Here is a 23315-nt window from a genome sequence, read left to right as displayed (position 1 = left end):
AATGTATGTTACTTGCCTGGATGGATGCGCGTTTGCATGGCTGGAATGTAGCCTATTATACAACAGGTTCCCTTCAACTACCATGAGTATTAACAATGATATTTATTGTTATGAATAATAATAATACTGTGATTCATTACCTACTCTTCACCATAAGAGCCCAAGGTAGGTTATACCAATTTAAAATACAACATAGAACTGCAGAGTTGGAAGGGACTCCAAGGACCATCTAGTTCAACCCTATTGCAATGCAGGAATCTCAACATATGGTCCCCAATCCAATTTAAAACCATACTGGGCCCTGCCTAGCTTTGCAAATGTGCTAGCAGTTTTATTGCTGCACCGCTAGCATTAAAAACAGTTTAAAACAAATTAGCATGCAACAAAAACCGTAAAATGAAAGTGCCAGATGCACCTAAGTTGTGGGGAGGGAATCCCACAACTTAGAGGCTGTCACAGAGAATGTCCTCATCTAGGTCATTACTATTTTTATTAATTAATTTATTGCGTTTTTATCCTACCTTTTCCCCTAACGAATTGGAGTTGTCATACCTGGTTCTCCTCTAAGAACAGTGGCTGGCCCAGGGTCACCCAGTGAGCTTCATGGCTGAGTGGGGACTTGAAACCTGGTCTCTCCCAGGCCCTAGTCTAATACTCTAACCACTACACCATGCTGGCTGGCTACCAAAACCTGAGAGAGCAGTGAAACTACCATGAGGGTTCTCTCTGTTGATCTTAACACCAGTCCCAAGAGGTTCTATAGAAAAAGAAGCAATCACTTAGGGCAGGGGTCAGCAAACTTTTAAAGCAAGGGGCTGGTCCACTGTTCCTCAGTCCTTGGGGGGGGGCTATTTTTTTTGGGGGGGGAGAACGAATTCCTATGCCCCACAAATAACCCAGAGCTGCATTTTAAATAAAAGGACACATTCTACTCATTTAAAAACATGCTGATTCCTGGACCGTCCATGGGCCGGACTTAGAAGGTGATTGGGCTGGATCCGGCCCCCAGGCCTTAGTTTGCATACCCATGACTTAGGGCTTTAAACACTAAAGTGAACACTTTGAATAGGGCCCAGAAACAAACTGGTAATGCACCTGTTTTAAAATGAAACCCCAGCTAGAAATCTGGGGCAACTCCATGCACATTGCAATAATCCAATCTGGTAGTTACCAGAGCATGGAGTGCAGTAATCAGTTGTCTCTGTCTAAAAGGAGTTGTAGCTAGTAAACCAGCCATAGGTGCGAAAAGGCACTCTTAACCACTGCAGCCACCTGAGCCTCCACTGAGCCCATACAAGCTATGAAACTGTTCCTTCCAGAGGAATCTAAGAACATGCAGTCTCCTCACTTCTAGGACTTGAGAACTTGGATACAAAACATGTCTGTATTTTCAGGAGCCAGCTTTAATTCATTGGCCTTTATCCAGCTCATCATGGCCTCCAAGCACTCATCTTATACATCAACCACCTCTCCTGATTTATGTAGAACAAAGAGAAAGAGCTGAATATAATATGCACTCCAGTTCTCCTGATTCAGCTTCATATAAATGTCATCAACCAGAGTGACCAAAGCAGTTTCAGGGCCATGACTGGGTCTGAAGCCAGTCTGGAATGGCTCCAGATAATGAGTTTCCTCCAAGCATGCCTGAAGCTGGACCACCACACCCTCTCTTGCCCCAAAAGCTGATGTTCACCACTGAACAATAGCTGTTGAACAGTTCTTGATCCAAGGAGGGGACACACCATCTCCTTGTAGGTGGACGGTACCACCTGCTCCAGTGCAGCATTGATCACTCCCTGGATCCACCCCCTACAGTTAGCTCTTAAGAAATGTGCAGGTGGTTGGCCACACTTCCTCAAGCTGCCTGCCCACATCCTCAGGACACAACAATTGAAACTAATCCAGCACAGATGGAACAGACAGGTGTTAAGAAACCTGCCCATTAATTTTGTGTATAATTAATTCCCCACTCAACCAGTAACCCCACTGTGTGATCTTGGGTCAGTCATGATCTATTGGCCTAAGATACCTCACAGGGTTGTTGTGCTGTACACTGTCCTGAGCTTCAAGGAAAGTCTGAATAAGAATGCACAAATTAAATAATCAGTGTTTGTTGTAGAAAAAAAATCTGATTCCAGCATTTCAACATGAAATGATACTCTGATTAGTAATGGGACATGGCTGCAATTTTTTTTATTAGTTAAGATAGAGCTATTTGTTTCTATTAGCTCAATAATTTTGATACTGATAATCATCAATAACAATTAGTTGAAAGAAAAATATTTCAGCTGAGGTTTAGATAAACACCATGCAATTGGTCTCAAATACTGAAGCAATAACATTTGCTATGTTACTAAATGAGCCAGGCTGCATTTTATAGCTCACATTTGTAATGTTAGGTTTTCAAGTTTTCCAAAAGAACAAGGAGCTGTAAGAAAATAAGTGTTTTGGTTCCTCTAATGCTAAACTTTCATTGAGAGTAAACAGTGAGCAACCTAAATACAGAACACCTCACTGTCTGCTACAGTGCTCAAAGGATTTAATGTGTTTCAGAAAACCTTCACAAACAATGTATCTTGGATGGTTAGAGTCAATGCTTCTCTAAGAATCCTTCAGTTATTCAATTTGTCACATAGAGAATAGCTTTTTTTATTGATTCATTTCTAGGTCACTAAACTTTTGTTTATTCAAAAGATCTAAAGTGCACTCATATGGGGCTATTCTGATAGCAGCCATTGTTCCCAGCTTCAGTACTTCTGTTACTATTCAAAGCCTACACAGCCTGGACCATTCTCCCCCCACCCCCACCCCCCATCCCATTGTTTGCTACAGGTATTTTGACACCACAGAAATTAGCTCCTGCATTTTCCTACCATACAATATAAGTAACAATCAGAAAGTGAAGCATGTTCTTATTTATACAATATATCCTTGTGAAAAAGCAAGCCGCATGGGAACACAAACTCAGAAAGCTGATACATTTTTTTGAGCAAAAAGTTCTAGATCCACAAATCCGCAATGTGGCATCCTCCAGATGCTGTTAGACTCCAACTCCCATCAACCCCAGGAAGCAGGACCATGGTCAAGTATGACGGCAACTGAAGCCCTACAACATGGGCAGGGGCACCATGTCAGTTACTCCTGCAACCCATGATACTTGCCATATAGCTCCACCTTCTTGTGGTTTGGATTAGGACTTAATACCCAGCACATGCACACCCAGAGGCAACTTCTTATTACGAGGGTAAAGGAAGCAGTCTCCTGAAGTCAATGCTCATGTTCTGGCTGCACGTTAGCACTTCTCTAATACTTGCCATAGATCTGACTGGCTGGGAAGAAACTTCCATGCTACACATTTGTCCCTTAATGTTTTTAAAAACTGGTTTTCATGTGAATTTTCCCTCTATCACATAACAAGAAGCTCCAAGGGCATGGGGCATTTTAAAACAGAACCAACAGAACTGATGTTAAGTATCCGTTTAGACAAATACACATTCCTTTCTATTTCAGCTATTTATACACTGCTTAAGCATGGTACCTAGAAATTATAAAAATTCTGTAGTAGATAAATTCAGTTGACATTACTCATAAAAACAGGAAACTTTCTTAAAATGACAACAGAAATAGAAAGAGCCTCATCAAGCACCTTAAGTTCCACAGAATTAGGCTCATAATACTGAATGCACAGCCCACAGCCATGTAGCTAAGTCACAGGGAACCAATAACAGAGGATTTTGGTGGTCGGGCAGGGTTACAAGGAATCAGGCAGTCCTAAGGGTATCCTAGACCCAAGTTGTTAACGGCATTGTAAAAGAATACAAGAACCCAGAACTTGACCTGGTAACATGGACAGCCAGTGCAAGCTTTTAAGCCTATCCCCACCAACAGTCTAACCACAGCCTTTCACAGCAGCTGGAGCTTTTGGACCAGGCCCAAGGGTAGTCTCACATTGCAAAAACCAAGAGCAGGTTGCAATAACTAAGTTTTGAGGTTACCAGTACATTAATCACTATGGTCAAGAACCAACTAGTAAAAGGCAGGCCTGGCCACTGAGGCTATCAGAGACTTGAGTAACATCCAGGATAACCCCACAAACTAAAAGGTAAAGGTAAAGGTACCCCTGCCCGTACGGGTCAGTTGTGTCCGACTCTAGGGTTGTGCGCCCATGTCACTTAGGAGGCCGGGGGCCAGCGCTGTCCGGAGACACTTCCGGGTCACGTGGCCAGCGTGACGAAGCTGCTCTGGTGAGCCAGCACCAGCGCAGCACACGGAAACGTCGTTTACCTTCCCACTATAAAGCGGTACCTATTTATCTACTTGCACTTAGGGGTGCTTTCGAACTGCTAGGTGGGCAGGAGCTGGGGCCAAAAGACGGGAGCTCACCCCACCACGGGGATTCAAACCGCCGACCATAAGATCGGCAAGTCCTAGGCACTGAGGTTTTACCCACAGTGCCACCCGCATCCCAAGTAACCCACAAACTACAAACCTGTTATTTCAGAAGGTGTGCAATCCAGTTCCGAATATGCAACTGGCTCAGTTTATTATTATTATGGAGGTTCTTAATCTATTTAGAAGCTATATTAGAAGTGGGGGAAAATAAGGAGACTAAACTAAATGCTATAATTGGTGCAGGAGCAGGAAAAACAAGTCACTGTTAGTCCGCTGTATCTACTCACAGTTTAAATAAATTATGTGAGAATTAAGTACAGGATCTCCAATAAATCTATTTTAATTTATACGCCTTTTTTCAGAGCATGATTTTATAAACAGATAATACTGAATTACACACAATACAGAACAACAAATGTGACTACTTAACAGTTTTAAAATTATCGGTACTATCATTAGAAGCCCCTAAACATAACAAGCTTTGAAAGCTATGGTTGAGGAGAATTGAATGCAGTATATCTGCAAATATGACAGTCTGTAGTGCAGATAGTCTAGACAGGTTGCCCTAGAGCTGCTGAGAATCTGTCACAACCCATCATTATTAATTTATTAAATCATCAGCATTCACAGTACTATAGTCTAATAGTATGACCTAAGGTGAGCATTTCCTAAGTTATAGAACATCTTACCTAAAGTGCTGTAGGTAACATGATAAGACTATTTTAATCATTCCCACCATCTAAAATTCCATCTAAAATATTTTGCTAATGTCCATAGTAGTTATTAAGCTCAGGGGAGGTTAGTCTGTGTCACTTGTTTTTAATTAGCACATGCCAAAACAAAGTTAGCAAACATATATGTTACAATACTTGGCACACTGCCATTCAGCAGGAAGGTAAATTTTGACAAGTTATATTTTGTATAATTATATTTAGCAAATCACTGTTTTGTACTTTTCTAGAGATTACCTTTTTCAACTTTCAAAAAGGTGATAAAGTCAATTATGTTGACAAGTGATGAGTACCCTTAATAGGCAGGTTAGATTGCATACCTAAAACAAAAAAATGGTAGCTAATTAAAATAGCTGAAATTGCTCCAAGGCTTAGACTGAACAAGAATGGTCCTGCCTTTACTTACGTTAAAGTTTTAGCTTTATAAAAACTTGACCTCAGCTACTAAACAAAACCCTTTTGTAACCTAACTTTTTAAAATTTTGACCTCCCAATTAAAAGACACACAAAAATTCACTTAAATTTGTTATGCAAGGTTTTCCTACTGGAATGCAGTTTTAGGAAATTTGCATATTCAATAAAATACATAATAATTTTGAAATAAAATATAAAACTATATGGTTATTTAGGCTGCCAAAGTATCTGTAGGTAAAACATGATAAAAACAAACACTGGCAGCTGTGTATTAATACAATAAAAATGAAGTTTTACTTTCAGCTCTGTGATAACGCTGTCACAGAGTATGGAAAAAGTGAAACTCGAGTAACAATTTAAAATCAAAGAATCTTTGTTTTATCAAAAAACAAAGGCAGAAGAAAAAAAGCACACAATTTCCTATTGTTTGTAATCTGTGGCCTAGCAAGGATGGCCTCCTGAACACGCCCTTCTTTTATCAAATACTAGTATGGTGGGGAAAACATACGAAGAGATTCTAGGCAATTATTTTTCAACTCTGAAATGGTCACAGTCCAAAAGTTTCTAAAGCAACACAAGGTTGTAAGCCTTATAATTAAGCATGGGTTATTTCATTTATATGTTTTATATCATACTTAAGAAGTTATACATTTTAGCATATTTTTATTCTAGTTGCTGCCATATCAACGTACTGGTATGAAATTGATTAAAAGACAATTTCTGTTCTAGAAATTAGTAGAATGCTCTTTCAGATCTCGAACTTGGCTTCAATCTTCACCTACAACATAGGACTCACTTATGTAGAACAATCCCCCAGAGGTTCACTCAACATAAATCTCACCGTACTCAGCGGAGATCATTTCAAGGTAAGCGTGCCAAGTATTGCAGCCTTATCTTTTTTCCATGTTTAACAAGTGTGTGTATTTCCTAACTCTTCTCTCTTCTCTGAAGAAGTGTGCATGCACACGAAAGCTCATACCAAGAACTAACTTAGTTGGTCTTTAAGGTGCTACTGGAAGGATTTTTTTTATTTCTTCTCTCCTTCTCTTTCTGGCTTAATTCCAATGTCACAGTTCCAATGGACTCCCCACCTCACATTCTCTTACATGCCCAGTTTAATACAGGATATATAGGTCCAACAAGCAATGGTTTGTTTCATATGAGCTAGATTTCTGGGTTTTTCTTCTTTAGAAAAAAAAATCCCTAGACAGGAGGGAGGGGGAGGGCTGACAACACTGCTGTGAGCCACCTTAGGCCAAAACCCAACTAACCAGCTAAATACAAACAGCATTCAGGTAGTATTTCAAATAATATTTAACAGGATTTGAAGCCATTCTGTTATGCAATCTTCAGAAAACCTTAACAATAGAAACAGACATTTAATAATCTTGAATTTACTATTAGTTTCCTAAACTAGGCAGGATAATATACATCAAATAATGAAGATGAGCATTTGATTTGATAAGGGATTTAATACTGAAGTGATGCAATCTATTCTTGAGACTGTTAAAAAAGAACCTAACCTTTTAACAACACATAGTATAATACTGAAATATCCTCCTTGGAGGCTTAACTCCGACAGCTTCAATCTCATGATACAGAAAGCTTGTCTAGACTGATCTCATGACAATATGTTACTGTCAGGGGGTTGATTAGCTGCTTGTGCTTAAAAGTGTGCCCCTTCAGAGTTTGTGCGGCTCCACAAGCCTCTGTGTGTGACAGAGCTCATCAGACATGTCTGCTCTAGTCACTGGTGGAGTCCGACAGTGGCTGTTTGCGGAAACGCCTCCAACAAAGAAGTTCCTTAACGGAAACACGTCTCCTGGACTCACGACGTGACAGCTTCCGACGAAGCATGGGTCTCCCTGCAGTTGCTTCTGACACCTCCCCACTATTTTCGCTGGAAGTGTCTCTCACCCCTTTCTCTCCCCTGCTTCCTGCCTGCGTTGCTGCGTCTCTCTCAGTATTACTGAGATTCCCCTCCAGAGACCCCGTGCTCCCCCTGCTGGTCCCTGCTTTGGCTGTTGAGTCTCTCCCAGTCTCTGGGAGCCCTACCACCTCCTTTCCCTCTGATGTCAGTTCCCTGACATCCACCTCCCCTCCAGGGCCCCCTTCCCCCCCGCCCCCTCCCTCTCCTCTGGGCGGTGAGGAGCTGAAACCCCGAAACGAATCCTCTTCATCTTCAGACGTCTCGAACATTTCCCTCCATCGGTCTTCGTTCCGACTCGCTGAATCCTCCTCCACCTCGGAATCAGCGAACCCCTCCAACTCTTCTTCTTCGTCGGTGGTGGCGAAGTATTCCCTCCGGAACCTCGCCACTGGCTGGGGTTTACGAGGGAATCTCTGATGAAAGGCTTCAATCAGAACCTCGTCATCTACATCCTCTGCCCTGACCCAGGTGTTTTCCGACTCCGGTTCCCCTTCCCACCTTACCAAGTACTCTACTTGCTCTCCCTTCCACCTGGAATCGAGAATCTCCGCTACATGGTAGCTTTGTTCTTTTTCCTCCATCGCTGGTCCCCTATTGACCCTCCCCTCTCTGTCCCCTATATACGGTGACAGCAACGATCTGTGGAACACTGGGTGCAACTTCATGTGGTTCGGTAACCGGAGTCTGAAAGCCACTGGGTTGACCTGTTGCGTGACTTCAAATGGACCCAGTCTTCTGGGTCTTAACTTCTTACAACCTCCTTTAAACGGTAACCCTTGGGTGGACAGCCACACCTGGTCCCCCACCCTAATACTTTCCCCTTCCCTTCTGGTTTTGTCTGCCTGCCTCTTATATTCCTCCTTCGCCCGGTTTAAATTAAGTTGAAGTTGGCGGTGGATAGCTTCCATTTCTTCAACGAACTGTTCTGCGGCTGGAACGCTCCAGTTCTCCCCCTCCCCCCCTGGGAAGGCTCGGGGATGACACCCGTGATTGGCCAAAAAGGGGCTCATCCCCGTGGACACGTTCTCTGCATTGTTGTAGGCAAATTCTGCCAACGCCAGCTTCTCCACCCAATCATTCTCTCTGTCATTAACATAACACCTCAAATATTGCTGGAGGACACCATTGGCTCTTTCCGCCTGCCCATTGGTTTCGGGATGACGGGCAGTAGAGAAATTGACCTCTACATGCAATAAGCTCATGAGCCTCCTCCAGAACCTGGAAGTAAATTGTTTCCCTCGGTCCGAAACCACCCTCAAGGGGGCGCCATGCAACCTAAACACATTTTCCACAAACAATTTGGCGGTTTCTTCTGCTGTGACCGCATGTGAGCAGGCTATAAAGTGGGCCATCTTGGTTAACAGGTCTACCACCACCATGATGGCTGTTTTCCCTTTGGACCTGGGCAGATCAGTCATGAAATCTATTGCCACTGCCTCCCATGGCCTCTCCGGCGTGGGTAGTGGTTCTAATAAACCTGCCGGTGCCCGCCTCTCCCCTTTGGCTCGTTGGCATCTGTCACACCCTCTCACATATTCCCGCACATCTTCCCTGACCTTGGGCCACCAGAATTCCCTGGTGACCAGCCACATGGTTTTGTGTTGCCCAAAATGCCCGGCTGTGGGGTTATCGTGCAGTTGCTTGAGTACCTTTTCCCTCAATTCCCCTTCAGGTATGTATAACGCTCCCTTGTAGTACAATGCCCCATTTCTCTCCTCAAAACCCCCGGGTTTGTCTCCCTCCCTCCTGAGACTCCTGAGTTTGTCCTGGGCGTATTCATCCTGCACCGTTCCCTCTACCAGCTCCCTTTGCCCCACCAATGCCGCCCCACACACCCAGCGGTCCTCGGGAATGACATGGGTCTCCTCGGGTGCACCCTCTCCCTCCAAATATTCAGGTTTGCGTGAGAGAGCGTCAGCCCTAACGTTCTCCGGGCCTGGTACGTAACAAATCTCAAAGTTAAATTTGGAAAACTCCTGGGCCCATCTCAACTGCCGTTGGTTGAGCACTCGCGCAGTTCTCCAATACTCTAGATTCTTATGGTCCGTGCACACTTGCACCTTCTGTTGTGCACCAATTAGTAGATGCCTCCATCTCCGGAAGGCCTCATAAATGGCAAGAAGTTCCCGGTCGTACACCGTGTAGTTCCTCTCAGATTTGTTCAGCTTTCGCGAAAAGAAGGCACACGGTCGCCACTCGGACCCCTCCTTCCCCGGCTGCAGAAGAAGCACCGCCCCTATGGCTCGGTCCGACGCGTCTGTTTCGACCCTCAGCTTTTTTTGTAAATCCACATGTAGAAGTTGTTCGTCAGAGGCGAAGGCCTTTTTCAGTTCATCAAACGCTCTCTCCGCCTCCCCCGTCCAAACAAACTTCTTTTTGCCGCTGAGACAGTCCGTGATGGGCGCCGTCAGGTGGGCGAAGTTCCGGATGAACTTACGATAAAAGTTTCCAAACCCTAGGAACCTCTGCACATCCTTCTTGGTCTTGGGTGTTTTCCATTCCAGCACCGCTTGAACCTTGCTGGGGTCCATAGCCAACCCCTTATCGGACAAGCGGTACCCCAGGAATTCCACCTCCTTGGTATGAAACTGACACTTCTCCAGTTTCACCCACAGTCGGTTGGCTTGCAGCCTGCTCAACACTTCCCTGACGTCTCTCACATGTTGCTCCTCGTTCTCCGAATACACCAACACGTCATCTAGGAAGGCCACGCAATTCTTGTAGAGCAAAGGCCCCAGCACGTGGTTCATAAAACTTTGAAAACACGCGGAGCCTGTTTGTAATCCAAAAGGCATCACGAGATATTCAAATGCCCCCAAAGGGGTGAACATGGTGGTCTTCCATTCATCCCCTTTCCTTATACGTATCAGGTTGTACGCCCCCCTCAGGTCCAGCTTTGTAAAAATCTTTCCTTTTCGCACCCTGGTCAAAATATCATCAATCCTGGGCATGGGAAAAGCCGCAGGCTCAGTCACTGCATTTAACTGTCGAAAGTCACATACCAGCCTCGGCTTGTCCGTGTTTTTTTTTATCCACAAAAAACACTGGGCTACCCCCCGCTGCCTTAGACTCCCTGATGAAGCCTCTCTTCAGGTTCTTGTCAATGAACGCTCTCAACTCCTGCATCTCCCTGTCTGACATGGCATACAGCTTGCCTACAGGAAGCTGGGCTCCAGGGAGTAGATTAATCTGGCAATCAAAGGGCCTATGCGGGGGTAGTTGATCAGCTTCCTTCTCGCTGAACACATCGTTGAAATCAGCATACTGTGGTGGCACCTTCCCTTTCTCCATTACTTCAGTCCCTGCCAGGGTGGCTTGGGCCCCTGCTGAACCCCTTTCCCCCCTGCAGTGTTCTAAGCAATGTGCTGAACCGAAGGAAACCACTCTTTGATGCCAGCCCACCAGCGGATCATGTAGGGCTAGCCAGCTCATTCCCAAAATAATGGGAGCGCCTCCCAAGGTGGCCACATTAAACGCTATCAGTTCTGTGTGCCTTGCCACCCTCATTATCATTGGGACGGTCTGCAAGCTGACTCCTCCTCCCAACAGCTCCCTGCCATCGATTGTGGTCACCTGCAGGGGGTTGCTTAAAGGGATAGTCTGTATCTGATGTTCAGCAGCAAACTCCTTGCTCATAAAATTGCAAGAGCTGCCGGAATCCAACAGCGCCTTTACTTGTAGGGGGTGTCCATTTTGCAGCTCTAGCGACACTTCAATCACTAGGGCAGGTCGAGGAGCTTCTGGTACGGGCACTTTCACTGCTCTTGAGCCTGGTTGCAGTGCCCTGACGGCAACCAGGCGTTGGCTTTTACTTGCTCCGTTTCTCCCTGCTCTCCTCCCTCCACTGCGCCCACCATCCCTTGCCATTCCTTCCTCTGGGGGCAGACTCTGGCAAAGTGGCCTGGCTGTTGGCAGAGATAGCATTTCCGGGCTCCCTTTCCCTCCTTCTTCGCCCCCTCACTGGGCTTTGAAACTGCGCGCGCGCGGGCTGTTCCGATTTCCATCGGCTCTGCCGGCGGGAAAGCTGGCTCAGGAATGTCTGGAATGCGTAACTCCTTCCAACGTTCCCCTCTCCCTTCCCGCCTCTCCAAGGCTCTTGCCTCCTGGCGCGCTCCAATGGTCAGCGCAGACTTGGTCAGCTGATCCATCGACACAGCCCTGGGGCTCCTGGACAGCTCGTCTTTCACAGCCGAAGAAAGACCTTCTTCAAACAGCATCTGAATGGGTGCTGCCGATAAATCCCACCCCAATCTGTGAATCAGCATGGTAAATTCAGTCCAGTACTCACGGACAGATCTGCTTCCCTGCTTGCAAGCCATCAGCTGTCTGCGCACCAACCCTTCCTCAATATCGCTGGAAAACATGATATCCATTGCACGAAAGAATTTCATAGTGTCCTTTAGGATATCGTTGTGCGTTGCCATCAGGGGCCGAACCCAATCACGCGCGCCCTTCTCAAGATGCCCAATTACGAAAGCAACTCGCGATTCCTCATCAGGGAACTCATCAAACTGCACATTCAGGGCATATTGCATCTCTGTCCTAAAGGCATGATAGTCCTTGGGGTCCCCCCCAAACTTCTGCACCAATCCTGGTACCTTTCTGGGGAACTGAGTGGTTCTCCCCTTCTTGTCAGCATCCTGCGCCCTCCTCTCCTCCAGCCTCGCCGTCTGCAGCGCAAGTTGGACTTCCAATGCTCGGTATCTTTCCTCCAAGCTTGGATCAGCTCCTCCGGCTCCGGCTCCTGCTGGGTCGCTCATGATGCTTTCTCCTGCACAGGCAGCGTACAAAGACTGTCGGACTGCTGTCAGGGGGTTGATTAGCTGCTTGTGCTTAAAAGTGTGCCCCTTCAGAGTTTGTGCGGCTCCACAAGCCTCTGTGTGTGACAGAGCTCATCAGACATGTCTGCTCTAGTCACTGGTGGAGTCCGACAGTGGCTGTTTGCGGAAACGCCTCCAACAAAGAAGTTCCTTAACGGAAACACGTCTCCTGGACTCACGACGTGACAGCTTCCGACGAAGCATGGGTCTCCCTGCAGTTGCTTCTGACACCTCCCCACTATTTTCGCTGGAAGTGTCTCTCACCCCTTTCTCTCCCCTGCTTCCTGCCTGCGTTGCTGCGTCTCTCTCAGTATTACTGAGATTCCCCTCCAGAGACCCCGTGCTCCCCCTGCTGGTCCCTGCTTTGGCTGTTGAGTCTCTCCCAGTCTCTGGGAGCCCTACCACCTCCTTTCCCTCTGATGTCAGTTCCCTGACAGTTACTGTTGTCTGTATAATGACAGGCCATTCAACTAGAATACCAACTATACTTGCTTTAAAACCAACATCCAAGATACAAATTCTACACATAATAAGTATGAAAAATAGTCCATATAATTCAAAAATTAAAGTCTTAGGAACTGAAGTACCGTCACTTCCATGTTTTCAATTACTATACCCACACAAGCTTAAATGATCCAAGTTGATTAGCAATTTCAGTGAAGAATTCTGGTTATCTACGAACACATATGCACTTTTTCATGATCCAATCACTATACAGTAACCATCTCCTGCATTAAGTCTAAAATGGCCACAACTGTACATCTCACAATTTTATCTAATCCCTACATTGACCAGTATTTATTCTCAGAGATGACCTACTGAAATTAAAGATTGAAATTACTAAAGCAATTATTTAAAACTGTTTTGAGCAGTGCTTTTTTCGGGGGGGAGGGTGCAGGGACACACCCACCCCTAAACATTTTGTGAATCTTTTTACTTTTGTCCATTTACTGTATATATTTTTCCCAATTTGAACTATAAAAAGGTGAGTTTCTTGAGTCAAATGTTAGAGTACCTCTAAACATTTTTAAAGAAAAAAAAGCACTGGTTCTGAATATTGCCCCTTATTTTTATTATCATATTAGAGATATTAAAGTAACTTTTGAGAAGCTTTATTGTTTTTACCTTACCTGCATTTTTTCAGCTTTCCTTTCTGATCATATAGGATGAGTTGATCAATATAAGAACACTATGTGAACAACTGCTTAACACAGTGGTTGCCAACCTACTTATGCCCATAGGCATGTTTGGATTTTTGCATGAATGCCATGGTCATCACCCCTCTGGTCATCCCTCTCCCCCCCCCCTGCACCAGATTCAATCTGATGCAATCTGGGTAAAAATCAGATCCAGTACAATTAATCTGAAAGGAAAGGGTCATTCCTTGAACTTCCTCCTTCAGCTCTCAAGAGAGAAGAAGTCAACCATCCTCACCATTCCATGATCAAGGGGGCTGGAGCAGGCGCACAGAGTCCACAGGCCCTAGGGGAAGACCTCAGGGGTGCCACTGTGCTAACAGGTGCCATGTTGGTAACCCCTGCTTTAACACAGTCCTGTGACAGCCATGGTTTATGTGAAAAATGGTTACTTTTACTTTAATAGGAAGTGTGTGCTCATCCTTACTTGGAAGATCATTTATTCCTTCCAATGAGCCCTCTCTCTCTCTCTCTCTCTCTCTGTTTGTTTGTCCTTTTCTCCCCGAATTCTATATTTTTAAGGGTTTAAAATCTACCATCAGTTCTTTACATGAAAAAACCTATGATGGGATCATTGTGCTGGAAATGGGAACTGTGCTTCACAATAACTATGGGTTGTATTCAATGTAGCTCTATCACTACAAGAATTTTCTCTGCATGGTGGAACCTTCCCTCCCTCTTCCACTGTGCTAGCACGTATCCTTACCATGGCTTCTGCTAGCACAACTATTTAGTTGAATATGACCCTATTGTCAGGGAACTGCCATCGGAGGGACAGGTGGTGGAAGGGCTCACGGAGGTTGGAAGAGACCCAGCAGCTGAAGCAGGAACCAGCAGGGGGAGAGGTGGGTCTCTGAGGGAAAGTGAGCAGGAGGGATGGCTCAGGGACACTTCCAGCGAGAACAGTGGGGAGGTTTCTGGACCTCCCATAGGGAGACCCACTCCTCGCCGGAAACTGTCACGCCGTGAGTCCAGAAGACGTGTTTCCGTTAAGGAGCTTGTATGTTGGAAGCGATTCCGAAAGCAGCCACTGTCGGAATCTGCCAGTGACTAGAGGAGCCATGTTTGAGGGGCTCCGTCACAGACAGAGGTTTGTGGACTTGAACAAACTCTGAGGGACTACGATTTTACGCACAAGCAGCTCATCATCCCATCACACCTATGATTAGTTTAAACCTGCCAGCTCCAGAAAGTGTGTTTTGAAACTGTTTCATTTTGAAATTAACTGACCATAATTAGTTATTCTCAGTTCAGGCACAATGACAAATCATGTTTAAGGGGGAATGACTGAAAAACCTTCTGAAGTATTCTTCTGGCCATGTGGGAAGAGGGAAGTATGAGGGTTCCAGCTTGCGCACATTGTAGTAAATCAATGTTTAACATGACATGAGAACACGGCCACGGTGAAATAAATTAATGTTTTCTTTACAATAAGTCCTGCATTATCTTTTAGAAGGAACTCCTTAGAAAAACCATTCTAACATTTTCCCTAAAACACTTGAAAAAATAAAAAAGATAATGCCATGACCATATAATTGCTAGTAAGTAAAATGTGTTAGAAAATTTCATACTAACCAATAAGGAGAAGGGTTCCAACTGCCAAACCTCCACCTAGGAACAAATTAATTTAATAAATTAGAATGCATAATAATGTTTCCAACAATTAGTAGTATCAAGGAAAGGTGATACAGGAAGTTAAAAATGTAACATGAAAAACATTTTAATTACCTTTATAATACTTCTTACAATTCACTATTAAATAATTATATATTGCATATAATTATATATCACACACTACAATTACTTTCACAATATGGTGAAAAGATCCTGCATAGCTCTACATAACTAAACGCAAGTACTTTAATAGTGTTGTCACAAGCCAACATTCCTTTGTTTTATTAAGACTATTCTACACATAAAGTAATCCTTCCTCATTAGAGCAAGTGTTTGAAGAACCTGGTACAGTTAATTCAGTAAGTTGCATTTATCATGAGTCAAAACTATCTACCGGTAGTTGCAGGAACGGACTCAGCTGCGTATAGGATACTGATTAAGGCTACCATCCTCTACATTTATCTGGAATCATTCCCACTGAATTCATTAGACTTTATTTTTGTTTAGTTATCTTACAATAGTGCAAGGGTGATAGCCTTCACCATGCAACCCACATCCCACCTGCACCAGTGCAGAGAACAGCAAAGCAAAGCTAAACCCATACATCAATGCAGCATATCTGCACAAAGAGCTTAGATAGAGCCTAAATGAACATATAATGAGTTTACACCATTGCACAGTGGTACCCATCTCATATGAGCATAGGATCAGCTGAATCAACCCCTTTGATGAGTGGGCATCTTTATCATCATCAGCCAGCTCCTAAATCTTTCTTCTCTCCCTCCATCTGAAGAAAAGAGCCTGAGACCTGGACTATAACATGAGGAGCCGGATACCAGAAGACACTTCCGTAAACACCTGTCTATATTATGCCTTTTTCTGGATTTTTGGTAAACTGAAATCTTGACTAAAAGACTGATAAGTAATATTTTTGTACTTCAGTGGTTTGGCTGCATGTACCTTTTGTTTATAGTTATTGTACTTTCTCTTATTATCATGTTTGGATAAGAAGGGTGGGTATGGTATTTTACTCTTTCAAGTATGCTATTTCATGTTTTACTTCCCGAGTTGTAAATCTTTTAATCTTAAAAATAGTTGCAGAGCTTTCTATAGAACTAAGACTGCTCTAGACTGAGTGGTTGTGGATTCCAAATAAATGCTATGTTGCCGAAAGTAAACAGAGCTGTTTTCAGTCACCAGCAACAGAGGTCTGCTTAAGGTGCTAAAAAACCCAACAGAACCCAACCAGCAATATCTCCAGAGTACGTAAAGCCAACGTACCAAAATAATGAAATACAAAAGAAACATTCTGTGGGTACATCTAGCTGAGGTATTCTGACAGCAGTGGTTATCATCTTAGTATCAAAAAACAAAACACACAAAGTACATAAAATATCTTTAATTAGAAGACCTAAGTTGGTGTAGAAATAGGTAAACTTTCAACCAGAGGCAAAAACAAAACTATGAAGAATTAGGATAGAGAAAAGAAAGTAAAAATATGGAAATATTAGGAGCCCAACATCACAGAAAGCCTATTTATTCATTATACCATGATGGCAGATGCATTCCTTTACGTCATTTCCCACCCCAAGTTATTCAGTTATGTCAGGGATAAGGGGCCCTTGGTGCTCTAAAAGTTGCAGGACATCAACTCCCATCAGCCAGCATGGCCAACAGCCCAGAACAATGGAAGTTGTAGTCATTCAACATCTGAGGGTCATAAGTTCCCTATCTGTTTATATATACTGTTTGTAAAGTAAGGAAACACTGACATCATTAGATGAAATACTGTAAATTATTATTATTATTTATTGAATTTATATACCGCCCTAAAGCCAGAGGTCTCATGACAGTTCACAGAAAAGATCATCATAAAAGCCACTATATAATAATAAAACCCCCCACAAAGAGCCACATTTTAAAAGGGCATAGGATGTCAATCAGATCAACCAAAGACCTGGTTAAAAAGGAACATTTTTGCCGGATGCCTGAAGGTGTATAATGAAGGCGCCAGGGGAAAGCATTCCACAAATACATTGTGAATATATATATCATATTACATTTTTTCTAAGATATTTAGAACTCTTAGTCTAATAACAGAAATGGGCATCCATAAGTAGTAAGTGGATGAAAGAACTGTATAGGAATGAACACACTGAGGAGCGAGACAAAATACTCTATCTGAAACAGACTAGTTAATGATGATGATGATAACATCTGGGATCGCCAAACAGGAACAGGATCATTGATGGCAAAGGACACCCTCTACTTGGTAGATGTCAGATTAGGGAGATCCAAGTTTAAATCTTTACACAACAGTGAAACTCGCTTGGTAACATTGTGCCAGTCACACATACAGTGGTACCTCTGGTTGTGAATGGGATCCGTTCCAGAGCCCCGTTTGCAACATAGCAGAACGCAACCTGCGTCTGTGCGTGTTGCAATTCACTGCTTCTGCGCATGATGTCATTTTGAGCATCTGCGTGAGTGGCAAAACCCAGAAGTAACCCTTTCCGGTACTTCCGGGTCGCTGCGGGACACAACCTGAAAATGCTCAAACTGAAGCAAACGCAACACGAGGTATGACTGTACTAACCTACCCCACCCCACAAGGTTGGAGACCTTTGTGGACACTCCTAAGCTCTTTGTGGGAAAGCATATAAAATGCAAAATAAATGAACATACATAATTTTTTTAAGCTAATGGCCCTAGCTTGGATCCAGACCAAGTTAGCTGAATTTCATTCCTATTGAAATAAATGGGATTTCATTTATGACTGAAATCACTTCTGAATGATGTGTTCATGGTCATGTGTGAAATTTAAATGTCCTCATAATGTGAAGAACTAGATCTTGTATTTCAGAATAGCAGCATCATTCAGGGTGGGGGCTCCCAAAATGATCTCATCCCACCTAAAGATTATATATATTTTGGAGAAGGCAAAATAACACAAAAAATTAAGTAGAAGCAAGGATTATAATAATACAAAATTTGAGGTGGATGCAGCCAATGGCATTTGGCAAAAATGTTCAGCTAACAGTTTTCCTATTGAGTAAGCATTAAAATGATCTACTAGCAACTGTTCCCTTCCTAATGATGATAAAATGAGATGGAATCAGTGATAATTTTTCATTTCCGTTCTTTTCTGTCTGAAGAGCATGTCTTATCAAATCTAGTACAATGGTTGTATCAAGCAGACCACCCAAGGCCTGATTAGTGCATTACACTTTTGAAGGTGTTTGTTGATGTGAGAATTGCAATTTATATACTCACAACAAACCTTACTGAATTCATGCCCAGCTAAGCTAATATATAACCAAATATGTGTACTCACTTTCGTGTGCATGGGAATCTTAGAGTGAGAGTCATATATTGTTTTCCACATGACCCTTTCACACATCTGTTCTGTCAGAAATGGGAACACAGAAAAACCACAAAACTGGAATAGTACCACTGCCAAGCAGAAAAAAAGGAGGGGTAAAATTCTAGCTCCTCAAATTGTTGTTTATTATAAGATAATTGCATTTGGGAAATTCCTCCTTTGGGGCACATTTTTAACAACAATTCTCGCATCTAATGTATATTGCAGCAATTCCTACTCCTACTAAATTATCACTCACTTCCTCATAGGCCTTCTCCCTTAAAAGGATGGCAGGGAATTCCCTATGGTAGTGACATCCCACCAAACCACTACATTCCCAAACTGTGAGCCCATGAAATGACCACCTTTAGATAAAAGACCTGATGCATGATGCAACTCATATCTGAACATAAAGAGATACATGACGTTCTAGCTAGTTTCAAAATGAGAGTCCTAAGTGTCAGGAAGAAGAAATTAATTGTAAACCAAGGTCTTGACCACAATGCGCATGTCCCACTGGCTTCAAGTATGATTATTGAAAAGTGAGGACTAAATTTATAGGATCCAAATGGTGTACTGCACATATAAACCAAGTGGCCTTCAGCATCATTTTACACCTGAACCATTGTGTTTTATTTATAACTTGCACACACAGTGCACAACTCCTTTAGAAGTTTCAACGTGACTACCGTGAGGTGTCAGAAGTTTCCCAAGCAGACACATCAGGTCCACACCAACTTTATAGTAGCTTTAAAACAACTCAATTATGTTTATTTTGCAGAAATTACCCACTTGGGCACTTTGGGTATGAAGAAGGATGCACAAGTTTAAAAAAGAACGAATAAAAGAACTAATTGCTCCCACACAGTTTTTTTAACATACATGCCCAGTCTCTAACACAAGACATATTTAACTCAGTATTCAAGAAGTTTTACAGCAGTGCAAGTCAAATGGGCTGAGGGTGGTCTGCAGGGTGAAACTGGTGCAGGCTGCAGCTATTACATGGATATGTTGAATACTGCTGGGTTCCACTCAATCCATTGGTATCTTGCTACTATGTGCCCTGGAGCGTTAGATTTTCGAGTTTCTTTTAAATTCGATATTGAGCAGACCTGCACAGAAACTGCTGCGTGAGGCTGCTTTGTATTCAGGGACGCTTTGATGCGAGAAGGCACTCGTAGGCAACGCCATCCTGACGGCATGGCATCCGCGAGCGAGCGAGCAAGGGGAAACACGCGAAAGGAGGACAGCCAGCCAGTGGCTATCTAGATGACGGCACGTCTCTTTAAAAAAGCCATGCCTGCTCTGCCGGGACTGACTCCACTTCTCATCCTAAAGGCTCCGCGCGCATTTCAAGAACCCATGCTCTCCTCGAGCATCCTCAAGTTTCCTTGGGCGGAATACTTCGCCCCCTGGGACAGCGGAGAGTAAGTACCGCGGGGCTCGGTGGGAACGCGGGGGTCGAACCCACAGCCCTGTCCCAGCACGAGGCGGCCGGATCCGTCCCGCTCCTCGCTTCCCCTTCTCTCACAGCCTCCCTGCTTTCCTCCGCGCACACTGAGCCCGGGAGCGGTTCAGTCAGGAGGGAAGCAGCTCTGGGGCTCGGAGGGGCTGCTACTGAGGGGAGCCAGGCAGCCCCCCCCCCAGTGCCTCGCCTCGCCTGCCCTCCGAGGCCACCTCAGCCCGCTCGACTACCGCGAAACCCGCACGGCGAGGTGGCGGGACGTGTCAGGAGACTGCGCAGCGCTGCCGGCACCAACCTAGCACATAGTCCAGAGAGGGGACCCCGCTGGAAAGCAGCAGCTGCCCGTGCCGGACCGAGGGCCGGGTGCCCGGCAGAACGGCCAAGCGGCCGCCTCCTCCTCCTCCTCCATCCGGCCCTTTCCTTTGGAAACTCGTCGTAGCCCCGGCACTCTGCTGCTGTTGGGCCGGCCCGCCGGTCGCCAAGGCCGCCATCTTAGCTTCTGCGCCGTTGACAGGGAAGAGGCGACCGGCGCGCGGAGGAGGAGCGGCGGGGCGGGTGGAGGGGGGGGGGACGGACGCGCGGCGAGCCAATGGGGAGACCGGTTGTTGGCAGGCGCAGTGGCGTCGGCTGGGGGGAGGCGAGGAGGGCTCTCGGTCCCCGCGGCTTCTGGCCCAGGCAGGTGAGTCAAGGGCAGGAAGAGGCAGCTCGCGAGCCTGTCGGCAAGAGGTGTCGTTCGTAGCGCTCCGTGAGGGAGGGGAGTGCCAGTCGGGCCTTTCCAGGCAACGGGACGCTTCTGAGGAAGCTATTTTTAAAAATAAATAAATAAATAAATTTGGAAACGAGACGCAGTATACTGTACTTCCCTCTTCCTGTTTAGGTGCAGGAAGCGGTGTGACCCTGGGGGAGTGGGGGGAAATATTTGCTTACTACCTGTGACGAGCGGGCCGGAGCCCCCTCACCTCATTCCACCCACCTGGCTCGTTATGAGAACTTAACTTTCTAAAGTGTTGGTGTTCTGTGCATACTTACCCGAAAGTAACGCCCTCCCCTCCTCCCAGGCACCTTGGGTTTGACTGGAGAGTAAGCATGCATTGGATCGTGCAGCAGTGAAGTCGTTTATTCGAATTGTTTTCCGTGTGTGTTAGCTTACCAGCTAATGCTGGTGAGGCCAATTGGGAAGGTGGGTGGTTGGTGCCTGGCACAATTAAGACTGTAATTCGGTGCAAGGGGTTTCTGAGGATTTCATTGTACATGACTCAGAAGGTTCTGGCTACACGGCGGAAAAGCCACGTTAGCTCCCCAGGATTAATGCAGAGTAGCACTCTTAATCACTTGCTTGACCTTGGCTGTGGAGACCCATTGGAACTTGTACATGGATACCAATTTAAATCGCTTTATATGGCAGTGAAATTTTGTGTATACCTTTCTGTTGTGCATATTAGGTTCCCACTTCATATTTACCCCACTGCAGACCATGGAGAGGGAAGGGTGGCAAAGGATGGGATCCTGGTTCACGGGGTGGGTCAGTAGACCGTTACAATTTGCCTTGCAGAGCAATTTGAAGCACCCTCCATTTGCATTTTAACATATGCATTGCCTCTGAACTCTTGAACCTGGACTTGCCTTCAGCTATATATATCTTCTGTTGAAATCAGTGCACTAGTGAAAGTGCACAGGGACAGACAAGTATAGAGTGCTGGCAAAATGTTGAAAAATGTTTCATCCACAGATGTGACTACTTCAGAAGATTATTGGGTCTTTTCTCCCATCAGCAGATTCTTTAAGAATACTTATGTTAATGTCATCTGGACCCAAAGATTGGTTGGTTTTTTTGTTTTTTATTCTATCTAGGCCAATAAGAACTTTTGTCTCTTGCCATCACTATTTTCCCCAGTTTCCCTTCCTGAGAACGTTACTTCAGGCACAGGGGTCTGCCCAACATCTTCCACACTGAAGTCAATGCAAAGAATCCCTTCAGTTTCAGTTTCAGTTTCAGTCTCCTTTTTCTCTTTTAGTATGCCCTTAATGTTTCAATAACACACTCTGCAAATTTTTGCATCCTTCAGTATCTGCTTTCATTTCTTTTGCCACAGTTCAGGTTCCTTTTTATTCTCATTTGGAAAAGACTTCTGTTTCCTGACATGAGCCTTATTGCCTCTAATATCTCCCGTGACTCTGCTCATTAACCATGCTGGCATCCTCTTGGCTTTGGTGAGACCTTTCCTGATCTGTGGTGTACATTCTATCTGAGTTATAAATAATTTTAAAAAACCATAAGCATCTATCTGCTAATGGGTATGGGCCAATACATTCCAAAGTCAGGTTGCAACTAGATGCAAGCAAGGTCATTTTAGGGGGTGAAACTTTTTTTTGTCAATTTCTTTAGTGAGGGCCTTAAAAATATGTTATTGGATTTAATAAACCAGATTTATCTTGGTAAGTCTGCATTTAATGAAGAAGCACATAAACTTCTTTTGGAATTTTAGTTTTACCTTCTGAAAATGTCAGATAATGCTAAATGATAATGATAATAATATTAAATATAACTGCAAGTACTTGGTAACCATTTTTTAACAATTTCTATGCCATTTTGCGCACATTTTACTTACCAAGCAAAGCAAAATTATATTAATTTAACCAAAATATATTTTGAACTCCCAAGTCATGTTACAACTTTTTAGCACCCCTAATTTTTGAAATTTGAAAGTTACAAAATTTAACGTACCCTAAGGCTATAAGGTACTTTTTAGCATGATGAGACATTTTGTTTCTTTTTTCATATGGTGTAAATATTAAAATCTGTATTTGAATTTATAAAATTCTATAATTCTTATTTTCACAAAGCTATGCTAATTTGAATACTTTCATTATTGTTTCTCATACTGAAGGAGAGAAGCAGATGATTTAGTGGAGGGGGTAACACCTGCACTGTCGTCAGTTACATTGCTATTTTAAATAATCTTCTTAGCGGCACCTGTCCTTTATACACAAAACCCTCTTTTCTCATCAGTTCTGGAATGTAATAGTATTGGATTTTGTTGATTAAAGTTTTATAGTCACTAAATCAGATTAACTGTTGAGTCATCTGACAAGGAAAGCTACCAGCCATGCGGTACAGCTCCCTGAAGTGTCTGTGCTGTGAGCTCAAGCTTCTTGAGATGTTCTTAGGTATTTCAATAGAATGGGTCGGAGACTACAGGTGCAAAGATGATGGCTTCATTTTCTTAATCTTTTTACAAACAAAGAGGGGATAAGCTTGAGAAATCTAGTACCTTCAGTCCAGAAGCCAACATTTTGAAAACACATTGCACCCAGCAAGTTCCATAACATGCCACCCAATCATAGGCATTTTGGAATTTCTTCCCCAAATGCCTGTGTGATGCCACTTCTCT

General features: G+C 44.1%; 2 protein-coding genes and 1 long non-coding RNA gene across 10 annotated transcripts in view; 1 reads left to right on the top strand and 2 right to left on the bottom strand.

Annotated features, from left to right (window-relative positions):
• ELP4 (elongator acetyltransferase complex subunit 4) overlaps positions 1-20479 on the bottom strand; it is a 161359-nt gene extending 140880 nt beyond the window's left edge. For 2 of the 4 annotated variants that reach the window (XM_082209494.1, XM_082209495.1), the window contains exons 1-2: positions 20219-20477; positions 15059-15094 (exon numbers count right to left, since the gene is read on the bottom strand). In XM_082209494.1, the coding sequence (XP_082065620.1) occupies positions 15059-15094; positions 20219-20414 (232 nt within the window). In that variant the 5' untranslated portion in view covers positions 20415-20477. Of the gene's footprint in view, positions 1-15058; positions 15095-20218 lie in introns of all 4 variants that reach the window. The other 2 variants (XM_082209493.1, XM_082209492.1) reach the window with 2 other exon arrangements.
• Positions 1-23315, bottom strand: part of LOC309527648 — a 384549-nt gene that overhangs the window by 338178 nt on the left and 23056 nt on the right. The window lies entirely within an intron of this gene.
• Positions 20478-23315, top strand: part of IMMP1L (inner mitochondrial membrane peptidase subunit 1) — a 33203-nt gene continuing 30365 nt past the window's right edge. For 3 of the 5 annotated variants that reach the window (XM_082212242.1, XM_082212243.1, XM_082212241.1), the window contains exon 1: positions 20501-20602. Coding sequence is in view for 1 of the 5 variants with exons in the window: in XM_082212239.1 (XP_082068365.1) it covers positions 20513-20602 (90 nt within the window). In the remaining 4 variants the exon portion in view is untranslated. Of the gene's footprint in view, positions 20603-23315 lie in introns of all 5 variants that reach the window. The other 2 variants (XM_082212239.1, XM_082212240.1) reach the window with 2 other exon arrangements.

Source organism: Podarcis vaucheri, assembly GCF_965113315.1.
Source record: "Podarcis vaucheri genome assembly, chromosome: 1".
In the NCBI taxonomy this organism is placed as follows: Eukaryota; Metazoa; Chordata; class Lepidosauria; order Squamata; family Lacertidae; genus Podarcis; species Podarcis vaucheri.
The sequence above is the reverse complement of the archived record's forward strand: the minus strand, read 5'-3'. Positions and strand labels throughout refer to the sequence as shown.